We start from the raw sequence: 17,145 nt of genomic DNA, 5'->3' as shown, positions 1-17,145 counted from the left end.
TGGTAAGTGACTGACTGACCTCTGGCCCCCTTTACTTAGCCATGATGCACCAAGTGTCCTTTGAATGGCTCACCTCCAGACCTCCTTCTCCCAGAATCCTCTCTGAGGTGAAGAATGACATCCATCTGTGGTAGGGAAAAGACACCTGCTCACACAAGTTCAGGTAAGTTTGCCAGAGAGCACAGAGATCCTGCAGAACTCCACTTCAAAGGCACATGGAGACAGGAAATTCTCAGGTGCCTGCTCTCCCGCATTCTCCACACCTAGGTTCCTGTGGCCTCTCACTCCAGCTTCTCTGTGCAATTCTGCTTCCTGTGCAAGGCTCTGAGAGCTGTGGCTAACCCACGTGGTTCACCAGAGGCAGGTGGACAGATATAATCCAGCTGTGCGTAGGTGGTATGTTTTTGGCGTAAATGTAACATGTGAAAAATATATTTGAAGAAGACAATCTTGATAATAAAGCTGGAGCATCCCTAATCCAAAAATCTGAAATCTAAATTGCCCCACAATCTGAAACTTTTTGAGCACTGATATATAATGTCAAGTGGGAAATTCTACACCTTGTTTCATGCATAAAATATTGAATAAAAATTAACTTCAGGCTATGTGAACAAGGTGATATGAAACCTAAATAAATTTTGCGTTTACACTTGATTCCTGTTGGCAATAATGGCACCCTTAACCTTCTGTTTTCCAGGGTCACCGTCCTGCCTCAAGTCTGGCTTGAATCCTCCTTCTGCCCCAACCTCCAATCAGCATGAACCACAAGATCCTAACCAATCAGATCATGCCAGTCTCACTGAGGGGTATTTAAGCCCCTGCCCTGCCTGTTTCTCTCTCTCTTGGCTCTCTCCCTCTCCCACCCAGCAATAAAGAATCTCTTGGCCAGATCACTCCTCTCCACGTGGTCACTTTTGGGGCCTACATTTCCAACATTTTGGTGCCGAAACCCGGGAAACGGAAGCTTAAGGGTGCAGTAAGAACCAAAACCTATCGGCGCCATTATTGCCAACAATTCCTATTCCCAAGATATCTCATTATATCATGCAAATGTTCCAAAAAAATCTGGAATCTTGTCCCAAGCACTTCAGTTAATGGATACTCAAACCTGTATTTGAATCTTGGATTGGCTTTGTGGCATCAGTATTAATGGGTGTTAACTCAAATGAGGACAGGCTTCTCACAAAGCAAGCTCTGTTGTAACAATCTTTAGGCCTCTGTTAGGATGTGTTTACTTTTGTTCTCCAGCAAAAGGCAGATGCTCTTTGTAAAGCTTCCTTCTTGCTTCTTTGTGCTGGGGAATTCCAATGGGTAATTAGTAGGAGAGTCATGTGACAAATTGAAAGTCCCTCTGCTGTTCTTTAGAAAGATTCATCAGGCATGCATTTGGTTTGGGGATGCTTAGTGAAATTTGTTTCACGGTGGGGGTGATATCAGGAAATAATTCCATACAGAACGGTGGGAACAAGCAGTTGTGTAACTATGTTTTTAAGTAAAGAATAACTGAAACCATCACACCCAAAAAATCAGCTAATGCTACCATTAAACACTGCTTTGAAAAATAATATTTACTCAAATCAAAAGTCATTGCTTTAGTGTGATTTTTCCCATTCTTTGGGACAAATTATTTAATGGAAAAGAGTAAGATTTATGATTTTTCATATAATTATGATTTAGAAAAGTGCCTAATTGCCTGAATCAGTTATGTGACAGCTCTGATAAGACAGCTCATTAAGTTCCTACTGATCTTCTGAGACAAAGGAAACCACCTTTCATTTGCTTTTGCTCGGTTTTCTATCAGACAGAAAAATCCCACTTCTAATGTAGCAAGAGTTCAAATGTGTTACTCTACAAATTGCGATCTGCAAGCACTCTGTGACCAATGCAGGCTGTTCCTTCTCATTCCACACATTCTCTGAGTTCCTTTGCAGATAATGCTGTTTGTTACACCAACTGTGGCCAGCCTTCCCTGTGACCTCGGCAAACATGGGAAAGGGAAAGCTGGGATGGAGACTCAACCTCTACAGCAGGGGGATATATCCACGGTGCCCCCAAATATTGATTTCGGATCTAATAGGCTGAGGCAGGAGCATCATTTGCGCCTGGGAGTTCAAGAACAGCCTGGGCAAGATAACAAGGCCCTGGGTTAAAAATGGGGTGGGGGTAGGGTGGAGGATGGAGAGAGAGATAGAGGGAGAGGGAGAGGGAGGGAGGGAAGGAGGGAGGGAGGAAGAAGAGTGAGAAAGAGAGAAGAAATGACAAGAAGTGAATGCAGACCAAGGAAAACTGTAACATATGAGAGTGATTTGTAACCTTTCCAATGAGATTGTTTTGCTCCAAATAATTTGAAAGTCTCTGCAACCTACTGGTTTAGAGCCCAACGCTGTAGCTGGGCTCAGATGGCCTACGCAGGCGTCTGTTCTTTGCAAATGCCCTGTCTGTGCACATGCCAGCTACTTGGCACATTCTGACCCAATGCAGTACACATCCTCATTAGCCTTATTTAAAAACATATCGATGCCTGTGAAGACACCTGGGTCCATACACAGAATGTGAATAATTGCAAGAATTGAATGAAATTAAGCACCCCAGATCATCAGACATGGTTTTGTGCACAGATAAGGCACAGCTGGTGTCCTTTTAGAAGGTGAATTGAGACTAATTGGATAATCTACAAGCCAATTAGACTGAAGAAAGCAAAAAGAAGTCACTGTTTAGCTAAAAGGGAGGTATTCTCCAGCAGAGGGAGAAAAAGCTTTGTGTGAATAAAATGCAACATAAGGAACTAGAATTCTATTTGATATTTATTTCCTTATAGCCAGGAGCCTGTGGCTCATGTCTGTAATGCTAGGTACTTGCTGAGATCAGGAAGATCACAGTTTGAGGCCAGCCTAGGCTATTAATTTGTGAGACTCCTGTCTCTAAAATAATCAGAGTAAAATGGACAGAAGATGTGGCTCAAGTGGTACACCACCTGCTTTGCAAGTGTGAAGCCCTGAGTCCAAACCCCATTCCCACCAAACATAAAAAAATTTTTTTTCTTTCCTTGCAATTGTATTAGATGTTAGAGTGAAGGTATTGAACGTGGAGTTAAATGGAGACTGTGCTTTTGGGGTACAAGAGTGTCATGTGCATGGGTCAGGCTGTCTCATGAGTGAATGCTGCAGAATGAAGTTTCTGTTCTCACTTACAATTAAGCATTATTTGAAATGAAAGTGAATTTTATACCTAATTTGACTTGGCAGTCTGTGACTCTGCACTGAACTCAAATGAAAGCTGTTATCATGGTGCTAGCAAAAGAGTCACATTCCAAGGAAAATGGCCTTTGCACATCTAGCACAGTGAGAAGACATCTCACTGCAGATAAATTCACAGGTGTCATCGCATAAGCACATAAGCACTCAGACCTGAATCTAGAGTCTAATTAGGGTCATAGGTGGCACCTGTAGTAGATGAACTTGACAGGACCTTTGGGTGGAACGTGTGAACTGGACTCCATTGCTTCATTTCTACAGTCCTCTAACAAACAGTCCTCAACAGCTCTGGGCCAAGATGAGGTAAAGCTTGCATTTCATAGCATCTAACATTTGATGGAATAGGCAGCAGAAATCACTGGTCCACCAGAGGGTCATGGTGTTACTTGTTTTCCCAAGGCCTGTCCCAGTGTCTGGAACTCGTTGGTCCTCAGTATACATGCAATTATTATGTAACCAGCAGTGACATTGTAAGTCCTTAAGTGACATAACATAGATTCTTGCCTTAGTTATTTCTAGTCTCTGGGGACATGAGTGAGCATCTTGGGGCATTTCCTGGGTGGAAGGGAGCTGGGCAGGAACAACAGGAGAGATGGGGAGAAACCATGCCCTTGGATCCCACAGACACCGAGCGGGAATGACCTACCAGTTGCATGAGGCCCAGTAGTTGAGCACTCTGGGCAAAGCACATCAGAGAAAGGAGGGGTCTGTATGACTCTGAAGGCACCTATGGCCTTCTGTACATACACGGAGGGTGACTTCAAGAGCTGCCTTGGAGACTGCTTCTCGGCACTCCGTCTCCTGTTCCTGCTCCCTTCCTACTAGTTCTTCAATATGGGTGCCATTCAACTTCCCTGATTCAGCATTTTCCTGGCTCTGCTGCTTATCCCACACACTTGGTCCCCACCCAAGACTTTCTCTCAACACTCACCATGAGACCCCTGTCAGCTCCTGGCCTCTGAGAAGATGTTGTGAGGTTACCTGTCCCCTACTTGATGGCTTTTTAAATCAGCCAGTCCTGAACAAAGAAACTCAGCTGAGAACACAAGTAGGACACAACACTCTAGTTGCTTGTTGGTTGAGTCACTCTACTCCCCCAATCCAGAAAATTCTCCCAGCCTCAGGATCAGGCTATTCCCAGTACAACCCCTGGGCTGTACTGGTTGTGACCCAGTACACATTCTGGGTCAGCTCCAGTGCCCTGGTCAAACTTCAGAGCGAAGGTTCCTCTTCACCCAACAGCCTGTGATCTCTGTCTGGCACTGCCCTTAGTGCCATACCCACGGTGCTGGTGTCCCCACCATCCCTCCACAGGAGGGAGGCTGCCAGCCCTGAGACCTCTGGCGCGCCCCAATGCTGCTGCGTGGGAGGCAGCTTGTACTTTTTCATTTGTTGAATGGATTTCTGTCCTGCTTTCACAAGTGGCCCTGTGTGTGCGTGTCTGTGTGTGTGTGTGTGTGTTGACGATTTTTCAAAATACTGGTAAAATATATATGACATAAAAGATATTGTTTTACCATTTTTAAGTGTACACTTCAATGGCGTTAGGCAGTTGTTGTATAACAAACATTACTATCCATCTGTAGAACATTTTCATCCTCCCAAACTGAACCTCTGCACTCATAGACACAAATTCCCCATTTTCCACTTTCAACAGCCCTCTGGTAACCACCATCTATTTTCTGTATCCAGGTGCTGGACTATTCTAAGTATTTCACAGAAGTGGAATCCTCCTTTGGGGGTCTCATATTTCAGTTAGTATAATGTTTTAAAATTCATCCATGTTATAGCATGTCTCAGAAGCTCATTACTTTTTTAAGGCTGAATAATAGTCTATGATATATATATGCCACATTTTGTTTATCCATTTGTCTGTCCATGGACACTTGGGTTGCTTCCATCTGTTGGCTGTTGTCAGCAATGCTACTATGAGCGTTGTTGTGCATACTCATTTCAGTTCTATTGGGTATAAATCCCAAAGTGGAATTTGGTGGATCATTTGGTAATTCTGTGTTTACTTCTTAAGGAAAGGGCATACCATTTCCTGCTCTATGGTACCTTCCTACTGGCAATGAACAAGGGTTCCAATCCTTGCTTTCTTCTTCTCCTCCTCTTCCTTCTTTTTCTCCTTTTCTTTTTGTGGTAGTGGTACTGGAATTTGAACTCAGGGCTTTGTGCTTGCTAGGCAGGTGCTCTACCACTTGAGCCACTCCTTCAGCCCCCTTTTCTCCTTATTCTTATTCCTGTTCCCCCCCCCCACCACCACACACACAAACTCCATTTTTCCCTTCTCTTTCTCCTTATTCTATAGCCATTCTGATGGTGAGGGAAAGGGAAAGTTTGGGACTCTTAGAACATATATGACTTAATATTGTATTTCAAGTTGAACATTCTCTTTCTCTGAGCCTTCTTTCCAATTGCAAATGTGTGTAGGTTATTCACACCCTGGCACAGGGACAACTCAAACCGCCCCCTCCTGGCCCAGGGACCACCCATGCCCCTCCCCACTCATTGATTATTGATTATTAGGAATCACCAGGTTCTTCCCTTCCCATAGGTTAGTGTAAGTTTTAAAGCACCTGAAAAGAGAAAGACTGCTTCCAGCTTCTACCTGGTTCCACCATGCCTTTGGTAATTCCCTTCTCTAGCTTTTAATAAACTCCATTACATTTACATGTCCTGCTTGGATGCCTCCAGTTGGGGCACAAAGAATTTAGGAATCTGATCAGACAATGCATTGCCCACTGATACAATGGTGTGTTTTTGGCTTACATTTCCCTAGTGTCTAAATTTGTAGAGCATCTTGTGCTTTGTAGGCATTTGTCTATCTTCTTTAGAGAAATGCCTGTAAAATCCCTTGACCATTTTTAAATTGAACTGTTCGGTGTTTTGTTGCTGAGTCATCAAATATGTTTTTAATTTAGATTGAGAAATCCTTAGGAGACAGGAACTGTCACTGCCCTGTGGCTCAGCGCTTACTGGGCCACATGCCTGAGACATGGGTATCACTGGATGCCACAACCACACAGCTCCCCATAAAAGAAGTGAGGTTCTGAGAGAGTAAGCAGTTCAACGTCTTACCGCAGCAACAGTAACACAAATGGCCCTGGAGGGCAAGACGTGCCAAGGCCTGGCTGCAGGTTTTGGAGGATCACTTTGGGGCAGCAGGTGGCTGGAGCTGCACACTGGTCTCACCTGGGGATATCCTTCCAGAGATCTGAGTCCAGGGCCAGTGGTTCTCAGCAACAGAGTTCCTATTAGCATACCTGGGGAGCTTGCAAAAGCCGGTTTGCCCAGCCTCCCAACCTAGCCCAACACCAGTAGTAACGAGTCTTTTGGGAGATGGGGTGTTTTGCTTGGGCATCAGTATCTTTTGAAAAATGCCCACATAATCCCAAAGGACAATTATGATTTAGGACTCTTGCTAATCGAATATCGTGGCCCAGTTTGAAAGGCGTGCATTGGTTTTGGTTTGTTGCTTCGGTGTTTGCTTGGTACAAAGATGGGCAGGGTACCATGTGGGTGTGACTTTGATGAAGGGGTAGGCGACCCTAGCTCGCACCGCAGGCTGCAGGGACTCGGGCCTGGTGGGTTCGCCTCGCGCCCCGGGGCTCGGGCCCGGCGGGCTTGGCTGCAGCCCCCGCGCCACGGCGTCCCCGCGCGCCCGGCTCTAAAGTAAACACCGAGGAGCGGCTGCGGGGGGACGGGTGCATCCCCGCCTGCGCCGTGCCGCCGCCCGCTGCCCGCCTGGACGCTGCGGGCGGGGACAAGCCATGGCCGAGGGGCCGCCGGTGTCCAGGTCCCCGCCGGGCGGCGTGGGCAACCATGGCCTGCACAGCGGCATCATCCAGTGGTGAGCGGCCGGGCGCCTCCCTGGGGCCGGGTTCCTGGACGAGGTGGGGCTTTGCTCCTGCAGCTGCTGCCAAGTGCGAAGAGGGACCGGCTGCGCTCTGGCGACACAAGGTCCAAAAGGAGTAGGACTTTTTAGTGCTGGACACACACACACACACACACACACACGGATGGGGTCGGGCTGGACACACACACACACACACACACACACACACACGGATGGGGTCGGGCTGGACACACACACACACACACACACACACACACACACACACACACGGATGGGGTCGGGCTTTCCATCTGCGGCCTTCCCTGTTGGTCACACTTCCCGCCGGAAGCAATCCAGACCATTCCTCATGGGGGGTTTGTTGGTTGGGGAGGTTTACAAACACATCTGAACGCACCTGGCGATGGCCAGGGGAGAAAGCGGTTTCTCTTACCCTGAGATCCACAGTGAAATGTTTTCTAACTTAAAGCGAAGCCATTTTTAGCTTCAACAACTCATTTCACGTTGTTTGTGCAATTCACTTCTGGCTATTTAAATAGAGGTAGAAAAAAAGTACTGGAAAGAAAATACCCTTAGCCAGTGGGACTGAGGAACTCGTGTTTGCAGCTCTTCATGAGTAAGAAAATAATTGAAACCAGTCCTAGGACCTTGGTTTTATAAGGTGAATAACTATTATATATCAGTCTACATTTTTCTTCCGGTAAGTTTCAAAGAATATTTCTCAGGGAACATTTTCTGTAAAAAAAAAAAAAAAAAAAAAAAGTCATCTGAGTGAAGCAGAAAAATGAAGGGTATGTTGATGATTGTAAGCCCAAGGGGCCTAAATGGTTACACTTTGCTCCATAAGAAAGTGATTGGTGTGTCTTATCTTGTAGGAGAGAAAAACAACCAAATGAAGAAATACAGAAACAATTTTTCAGAGTGTTAGGCAACACTGCTGTGTTTCTGTTACACTCACCAACCTAGACTTTCTGTGTATTTGTCTTTCTTAAAAGAAACGACTTGAGTCTTTCTCAGCAATTTCAGGTCACCACTTGGTAAATTTGAATTTCTGAGGTTGGAATTATGCTTCAGAGTTTTGAAAAAATTATTAGAGATTAAAAATTCCCTTGTTAGGTGACTTGTGAACTGACAATTCCTTCAAATTCCAAATTCCTCCAAATTCCTTCAGCTGGTAACCCCAGTTTGCTAGGAGCATGGGCCATGTTAGCAGTAGGCCTAACTAATTTAAGTTTCATGCCACCATCCTAAGTGGACAGCCTCTGACCCACAGGTTCATCATGGTTGGGAGAGACTGCCTTGGGCTGAGGAGGGGCCTCTTTTCACAGTGGAGGCTGCTCTGGGGCCTAGTCTGTGAAGTGGGTGTTTAAGAGATTATGACCACTATGGTTCTAACACTGGCATCCAAAACTCAGCCACTAAGCTTGTAATTCTGAGGGATGTTATAAAATGTTGCACAAGACCAAGCTACCCAGAGGGAGGAACAGCAGTGGGCAAGGGCAGGTGAGACATTGGGACACTGGGAGACAGCTCAGGAGTGTGCCCAGGCTTTCCAGTGAAAGGCCAGGGAGGGGCCCAAATGTTGTCATGGGAAAGAAACGCCCCATTTTTAGCATTACTTCATTGTTTTGTTTCCAGTCAGTCATCTCTGTTAGATCCCCACCTGCCTCCAGACATCAGTGCCATTGTCACGCACCACATAAATGCTCCCAGGAGAAAGGCTTAGGGAGCTGGCCTGGCTAAGCAACAGAAGTAGCAGAAGGTTGTGTCAGCAAGCAGGAAGGACAGCAGGGCTGGGAGAGAAGTAGCCAGATTTCTGGGAAGCACAAAAGAGTGCAAAACAAAAATCTGGGGGCTGACCCTGCAGGTCAGACTGAGTGAGGCCCTGGCTTTCCACCTAAGGTGAAATCCTAAGGACATTTTGGTGTCACAGTGTAAAACCCCTAACCAATGTCACCTACAGTAGTTCTGTCTGCACACCCCTCATTCAGCATCTCCTGGGGGCCCCAGGTGGAGAAGGTCAGACTCACCTACAGCATGAGACCAGTCTGCCAACATCGACGACCTTTTGGGTTTCAGCCTGCATTTTGGTGGGAAATATAAAAATGATAATAATTAGAGCTTCCGTGTGCCAGCCTGTGTACTAAGCACATCATATACTTGTGTTCTGATCTCAGTACTCTCACATATCCCAAAGTCAGGGTTTCAACCTGGGTCTGGGCAGTCCAAAGCCCTGGGAAAGTCATGGCTGTGATCTCTCCTGGTTGTGAAGACTAATGGCTGAAACAACTCCTGTTTGGGCTAAAGTCAAAGCTAGACTCTAACAGGAACTGTCTCAGTGGACAAACTTGAATCCCCATTTGTCTAGGTGACATATGTTGACTGCTGACCACAGACTGGCCTTTGAGATTTGCCTGAGAACTTTGGGGAAATAACCAAAGGGACATGGACAGAAATGGAGTGATGATCTTGGAGCAGCCAAGATCAAAGTAGCAGCACAGGGTTTGGCGGGGGGAATGACAAAGGTCCCTGACTAAGTGTCTTTTCTATGCACTCACATAAAGGGCTGGGATTTTTTTTTCTCTCCTGCAGACAGGACCCACTTTTCCTTATGTGGGAACATAGAAAAGATACTTGGTCATAGACCTTTGTTACTCTTTTCTTTTGAGGTGCTGGAAATGGAAGCCAGGGCTTCATACATGTTAGGCATGCCCTCTGACACTCAGCTTCGGCCTGCTTCAGGTTAATGCAGGTTGATACAGGTCGAATCTCCCTTATTAAAAAATGCTCAAGACCAGAAGTGTTTTGGACTTTGGATGTGTTTTTGTTTTGGAATATATATATATATATATATATATATATATATATATATATATATGAGATGTCTTGGGTATAAGACTGAAGTCTAAATGAGAAATTCCTCTATGTTTCATATATACCTTATATGCATATCCTGAAGGGATATGCGATATTTTTAATAATTTTGTGCAAGAAACAAAATGTTTCATGGTGTGGAATTTTCCACTTGTAGCATCATATTGTCACTCAGAAAGTTTCAGATTTGGGGGCACCCAAATAACAATCAGTCAGTAATACCATTTTGAAATAGGAGGATAGCAGTTCATAGAAGATTTGAACAAATGACTGTCTGTGATAAGGAAGAATATTTAGCAAAAATTTTAATGAAAGTTCATTTTAAGAAGTTAGGGTTTTCTGTGGTACTGGGATTTGCACTCAGGGCTTTGTATTTGCTAGGCAGGTACACTTGAGCAATACTTCTAGCTCTTTTTGCTCTGGTTATTTTAAAAATAGGATCTCACTTTGCCTGGGCTGACTCTGATCACCCATACCTCTTTTTATGCCTCCTGCTGTAGCTGGGATGACAGGCACACATCGCCATGCACAGATCTTTCTATACAGATGGAGTCTCGTGACCACCCCCCGCCCGCCCCAGCCTTGGAATCTTGATCTCAGCCTAGGATTACAGACATGAGCCACTATGCCACTGGTCTTGGTTGGATTTTGGGGAGACTGTCTCCTGACTATTCTATATAGCCATGAATAAACAGAAGTGAGCTTAAATTTGATTTGTATCACATTTTGCCATAGTTCCCTAACTCAGCCAAATTTTTTTTCACTTTTCTTTATTTTTTTTTAAATTATTTTTGTTGTACTGGGGTTTATTGTGACATTTGCAAAAGTTCCTACAATGTATCATAGTTGAATTCACCCCCCTCCATCATTCTCCTTTATCCCCTTTCTCCCTACTCCTGGAATAATTTCAACAGGTCTCATTTTTCCATTTTCATATATGAATACATAATATTTCTACCACATTCACCCTCCTCTCCCACTTGTGCCAGACCTCAGACAGGCTCTGTTTTATCTTCCTCTTCTCCAATTTTGAAAAAAAAAAAAAGATGGTTTGTTTGTATAAGATAGTTTATACAGGGAATTTCATTGTGACATTTCCATGTATGTATGGATTATAACTCAAATAGGTTCATCCCCTCTATTTTTCTTCTTTCTACCTTAGTCCCCTTTTATGAGAAGGAAGCTAAGAAGGTAATATGGTTGATGCCTTTTCTATACAAGAATGAATATAGAATTTTTTAAACTACTGAAATCACCAAAAAAATTTTTTTGTGAGAGTGCAGATATAAGGTTTCTCAAATACCTATAAGTAATATCTTCACAAAAGAAGATAGGGCCAGGAGGGGTGGTGTGGCCTGTAGTCCCAGCTACTCAAGAGGTTGAGGCAAGATGATAGCTTGAGCTCAGGAGTTTGAGGCTAACCTGGGTAACATAGTGAGACCCTGTCTCTTAAATTAAAACAAAGAAAGGAGAGGTACAAATATCACTGAGCTATATGAGTTTGCCCCTCTGCCACCCCACCAAGAGATATCACCCCGTGAGCCAACTAAATGGTGGAGTAACTGCTGTGTTCAAACCATTGTGAAGTCCCACACTGATGGGATGGACTCTCCCAGAAGTACCACTTCCTCGGGGCCTGAACTGCGTTGAATAGCATCTCCCCTGCCCCCAAATTCATGTGTATCTGAACCACATAATATGACTTGATTTTGAAATGGGGTCTTCACAGATGTGATTAGTTAAGTTGAGGTCACACTGGATAAGGGTGGGCCCTAAATCCAGTGGCTGATGTCTTTAGGAAGAAATAAGCAAAGCCACAGACACACAGGTAGAGGCCACCTGAGGACCCGGAGAGGTTGGGTGATGCACATACAAGCCAAGGAATGGCTCCTACAGTCACCAGAAGCTAAGGAAAAGTATGGAGCAAATCTCTCTCAGAGCCTCAGGAAGGACCCATGTAGCAGGCACAGATTTCAGACTTCTAGCTTCTAGATCTGTGAGAGAGTACATTGCTGTTGTAAGCCACCCAAGCCTGTGGTGATTTGTCACCCTGAGACCAATATAGGGCCAGAAATCCCACATACTTTTTATCTGTTTCTTTTTCTTTTTTTCTTGGAAGTTTGTGACTGCAACTTTGGTCTTTAGTTCTTCAGAAAAGTAAATTGGGTCTTAGAGTTCCTCATCTCAGAAACTTAGCTGGATGTCATCAAAGAGAAAGCAGATGATATATTGTCTGTAAGTTCCCTGCTTTAAAAGTTCCTCTTGGCTTAGAAACAATGTGCTGGATAGCTTTGTGTAGAATTATTTCCAGGTGTCCACAGGGGATTGTTTTTTAATCTGACGATACAACAATCCATGGATGCTCAAGGGCCTTATATAAAATGGCACAGTACCCCCCCCCCATATAATGAATACATCCTAATGAAATTTACAATAAAACATGGCATAATATTTGCATAGAATCTGCACATGTCCTACTAGATGTTTTCAATGCTCTGTAGATGACTTGTGAAAACTACTAATTGGGGCTTGGGATTGCTTAGTGGTAGAGCACTTGCTTAGTATGTGCAAGGCTCTGGATGGGATCCTCAGCACACATGCAAGAATAGAAAGCAGTGTGGTATAAATGCAATGTACATAGTTGCTATATTGTTTAGGAAATAGTGATAAGAATAAAAGTCTTCCTATGTTCAGTATAGAAGCAATTTTCCCCCCAAATATTCCAAGCTGAGGCTTGTCAAATCCATAGCTGCAGGGCCAACTGTATTTCTTTAAAAGAATGAGGAGTGGGCTGGGGATGTAGTTCAGTGGTAGAGCACTTGCCTAACATGGTCAAAGCTCTGGGTTCAATCCCCAGCACTGCAAATAAATAAATAAATGAGGAGAAACTGACAGTCTGTGGCCAAGCAGGACAAGGGAAGGTTGTGACTGGATATCACTGTCGATAGTTTCTGATCCAGGTCACCTTCACCACTTACTCCCCACACTCACACACCACTGTTAGATCAGGCACCCAGCTATCCCTATTGGCCAGGCAGTGGTCTGTAAGCCTCAGGTGTAGTCCCTGATAGTCAGGGATCCATGCCTGCCCCAGGGTCAGGAGCATTGAAGGTCCCACTGAAGCAGAGGCCTTAGGTCTCATGGGTCACGCCTAAATGCTGCCTTTACTCTGTATCCAACAGGAAATAGAAGGCAACACAAGGGTTTAATGTCTTACATTTTTACATCTCATTGCTAGTCAAAATGCGTGGCCCACCCTGAATTGCATGGATCTAAGAACCATGCAGGCAATTGCTACATAGGTAGAGAAAAGGAAGGCAGCACTGTGAATACCTGCTGTGTTGCCAGTTTTCCATCACTGTGGCAAAATACATGAGAAAATCAGCTTAATAAAGAAAAAGGTATATTTTGACTCACAGTTTCTGAGATTTCGGTCTGTGGTCAGTTGACACCATTGTTTTTGTGCCTGTGGCATGGCAGAAAGTTATGGCAGGGAACATGTGGGAAAAAACCTGCAGCTGGGAAGCAAAGAGAGAAAACGAGGAAGGGGCCAGGGTCTCAATATCCCTTTTTTTTTTTTTTTGGTGATTCTGGGTCTTGAACTCAGGGCCTACACCTTGAGCCACTCCACCGCTCTTTTTTGTGATGGGTTTTTTTGCAATAGGGTCTTGCAGACTATTTGCCAGGCTGGCTTTGAACTGCAGTCCTTCTGATCTCTGCCTCTGAATAGCTAGGGTTACAGGTTTGAGCCACCAGCACCCTGCTCTAACATCACCTTTAAGGACACACTACTAATGACTTAACTTCCTTATACCAGGCCCCATCTCCTAAACACAAACTATAAAATATGACCTTACTTTGAGTTGAGGCCATACTGGAGAAGAGTGGCCCTAGTCATCCAATGACTGTCCCTTTAAAAGAAAATGCAGGGACACAAACACACAGGGAGAAGGCCACAGGAAGACACTGAGAGCCTAGGACACCAAGTTTCCAGCAGTCATGAGAAGCTGGGAGAAAAGCTGGCCACCACTTCCCAATAGCAGCACACACTGTCAACCATTTAGCATGTGGGCTTTTGGGAGCCATATAAAATCCAAACCCTGACACCTGCCTAGACTCACAGGCAAACAAGGCTGGGGAAGTCAAGTGGCTCTTCTGGTCACCTGCCAAGGTAAGGTATTGCTTTGTGTCTTATCAAGAAAATAATTCTCCACTTTTTGTTGTTGTCATTGTTTTGGTGGGTCTGGGGTCTGAATAGAGCTTGCAAAGCAGGTATGCTATCACTTGAGTCATACCTCCAGTACATCCTGGCTACAGCTTTTGTAAAAGCACATGAAGCAGTGTCTGCTGAGCCCCAGAAACAGGCTTCTTTTTAGCCTTCAATCCACCCCAAATCAAAACTAAAATCCCATGTTGATAACTAAAAGTCCATAATCGATGTCCTTACCATTGGCCTGAGGACACAAAGGCACATTAGCCATGCTGGTTACTCGCCTTTCTCTGGGGATCCATTCAATAACCCAGACGTATTTTCATTTCTTTGCATCACACATATCTGATCATTGCTTTTATAAAACATCCTGATTTAGAAAAAACAGATGCCAATTTCCTCTTCTGGTCCTCCTCTCTCTCAGGTTGGTTGACAATTTCTGCATTTGTGAGGGGTCCAGTGTGCCTCGCTGTCTCATGTATGAGATTTATGTGGAGACCTACGGACAGAATGCACAAAACCAGGTCAACCCAGCAACATTTGGGAAGGTGAGTTATGAAGATTTAGTAATATTGTACACACTGGGTAAAACCAGCAAATTTCATTTAATGGCTGAGATAAGTGCTGAGGAATGTGTATTAGGTGATTCATCATAGTTTGATACTGTACAGTGCACTTACACAGCCTGAGACAACTATAGTGTCACAGTCTTAGAGGACCACTGTCTCATTTGCAGTCCATCATTGACTGAAGGTAGTGTCATTGCATGGTGTATGACAGCGATTGAGGAAAGGGTGAAATATACTTGGGTCTAATGGGTTATCGTTGGTATAGCTGACTACATTCTGGGAAGCCAATCAGATGGTCAGCATCCTTCTGTTAGCCACTTTCCTCTGTCCATGCTTCATAGTCAGGGCCAGGAAAGAGGTGGCAGCTGCAAACACCCCAGCTTTGTTGGGCCATTACTCCTATGTAGAAACACCAAAGCTCAGTGCCACACAAACTGTGAGCCACTCCGGTTGGTACCCAACAACTGATGCTTCCCACCATTCATTTGTATTTAGATAACTCATTTGCCCCTAAAGATTTCCTTTAGCTATAGGTATTTCCTATATCTTGAGATATAGGATCAGAACCTACACTAGAGAACTTCATTGAAGAGCACGTGTGCATAGCAAACATTGGTACGATGGTCTGAGACCCTCTGCATGCAACAGATGCTCATTGAACAACTGCTCAGTGTCAGGCACTGTTTTAAATGCTGGGGATATGTCATATGCCTCTGTATATGAACAAGATAGATGAATATTCCTGTCCTTATCCAACTTGTATTCTAGTTGTCACAGCCAGCAGGCTCAGGCAGGTAGCATTAGTGTTGTTGCATGGTCAGCAAACAAACCTGGAGTGATTAAAGCAAGGGTTCCAGAGCTAGTCACAGTGGATGAATGGCAAATGCAGCCTCCTGAATGACAGTCCAGAGTTCTTTCCATTTGTTACCCCCCCACCCCCAAGTGTCCCTGAGTATAGAGACATTGATGGTTACATGGTCCAAGTGCACGCCCAGTACAAGTTTGTTCCAAAGCACCCTGTCTGCAAATTTTTCATGAAAACAAAGAGCCCTCTTATGGCAGAGACAAAGTTGGGTGAGTGGACAGCACATTTATGCAAAGGGGAGGGCAGTTCTTCCCATTGGGCAAACACACCTCACACCAGGATTTGTGCCTTGACGGGAGAACACAGACTGATGAGTTCTTATCAAGGGCCTGGGTCCAGTTTACAATCTGTACATCCATACTGCTTTGGTGGCCATCTGGTGAGGGCTTAGATGATTTCAGGGCCATAGGGAATTTGCTCACTGGGTCACAAAGTTGCCAACTCAATTTCCTCCATTCTTCCCTTCTACTTTTCTCTTCTTTCCTTCCTTCCTTCTCCCTCTTTTTTTAGTTGTGCTTAAGTGTATGGAATTGGTTTGGTTCATAACACATTTTAATCACTGATGCATGCATGGCCTGATTGTTAAAAATAATTTATCTAAATAAGGAAATCAAAGATCTAGTTAAAGAAAATATAACTAGTTAAGTTCTTTTTATGTGATAAATACCTGTGATAATGAACCATGTTTTCAGTTCCCCCATTCTATCTCCCAGCCTCCCTGCTGGTGGGAACCACCATCCTTGTCATCATTATGCTGCCTGATGAAGACTCTGAGAAGGCGAGGGTGGCCATGCTTAGCATATTTGAGGCCCTGAGTTCAATTACCAGCTTCAAAAACATAAAAGGGTTTAGTACATTTAGAGGTATTAAGCCTATTTTAACTTTGGTTATTTAATTTTATTTATTTTTGCAGTACTGGGGTTTGAATTCAGGGCCTACACCTTGAGCCACTCCATCAGCTCTTTTTTGTGAAGGTTTTTTTGAGATAGGATCTTGTGAACTGTTTGACTGGGCTGGCTTTGAACCGTGATCCTTCTGATCTCCTGAGTACTGAGGATCACAGGTTTGAGCCACTGGCACCCGGCTTGATTTTTGTTGTTTAACTTGATTCAAAAAGCTATGTTGTCTACAGTCTTTGGGCACTTTTATCACTTATACTATATTATGAGTGCTATAAGTTCACCCAACTGTTGTGTGATGTTGTGGGTAAACTGTGTGAACAGTGGATCTCACAGTTTACCCATCCACTCTCCCATGGATGAGCATTTGGGCTGTTTCCTAATGTTGCCATCGGGAACACTCGTGTACCTGTGTCCATGTGTACATATGAAGATTTTCACTTCAATGTGTATGTCTAGGAGTAAACCAGCAGAGCCAGAGGGTAGATGGCCAGTGATGTCAGGGTCAAACCCTTCCCAAGGTGTTTGCTTCAATTTGTCCTCCACCTGTGGGTTCCAGTTTTATTTTCAAGACATTGAAAAGTGTAGATCCATTCTTCCAACTCAAATCCTCATTCC

General features: G+C 44.4%; 1 protein-coding gene across 1 annotated transcript in view; it reads left to right on the top strand.

Annotated features, from left to right (window-relative positions):
* The first annotated feature begins 6,926 nt into the window (after positions 1 to 6,926).
* The window catches only part of Rfx8 (regulatory factor X8), a 75,002-nt gene continuing 64,783 nt past the window's right edge, over positions 6,927 to 17,145 (top strand). The window contains exons 1-2 of the mRNA XM_074050385.1: positions 6,927 to 7,107; positions 14,619 to 14,742. Coding sequence (XP_073906486.1) covers positions 7,028 to 7,107; positions 14,619 to 14,742 — 204 coding nt within the window. The 5' untranslated portion in view covers positions 6,927 to 7,027. The remainder of the gene's footprint in view (positions 7,108 to 14,618; positions 14,743 to 17,145) is intronic.

Source organism: Castor canadensis, chromosome 12 (assembly GCF_047511655.1).
Source record: "Castor canadensis chromosome 12, mCasCan1.hap1v2, whole genome shotgun sequence".
Taxonomy (NCBI): domain Eukaryota; kingdom Metazoa; phylum Chordata; class Mammalia; order Rodentia; family Castoridae; genus Castor; species Castor canadensis.
The sequence above is the reverse complement of the archived record's forward strand: the minus strand, read 5'-3'. Positions and strand labels throughout refer to the sequence as shown.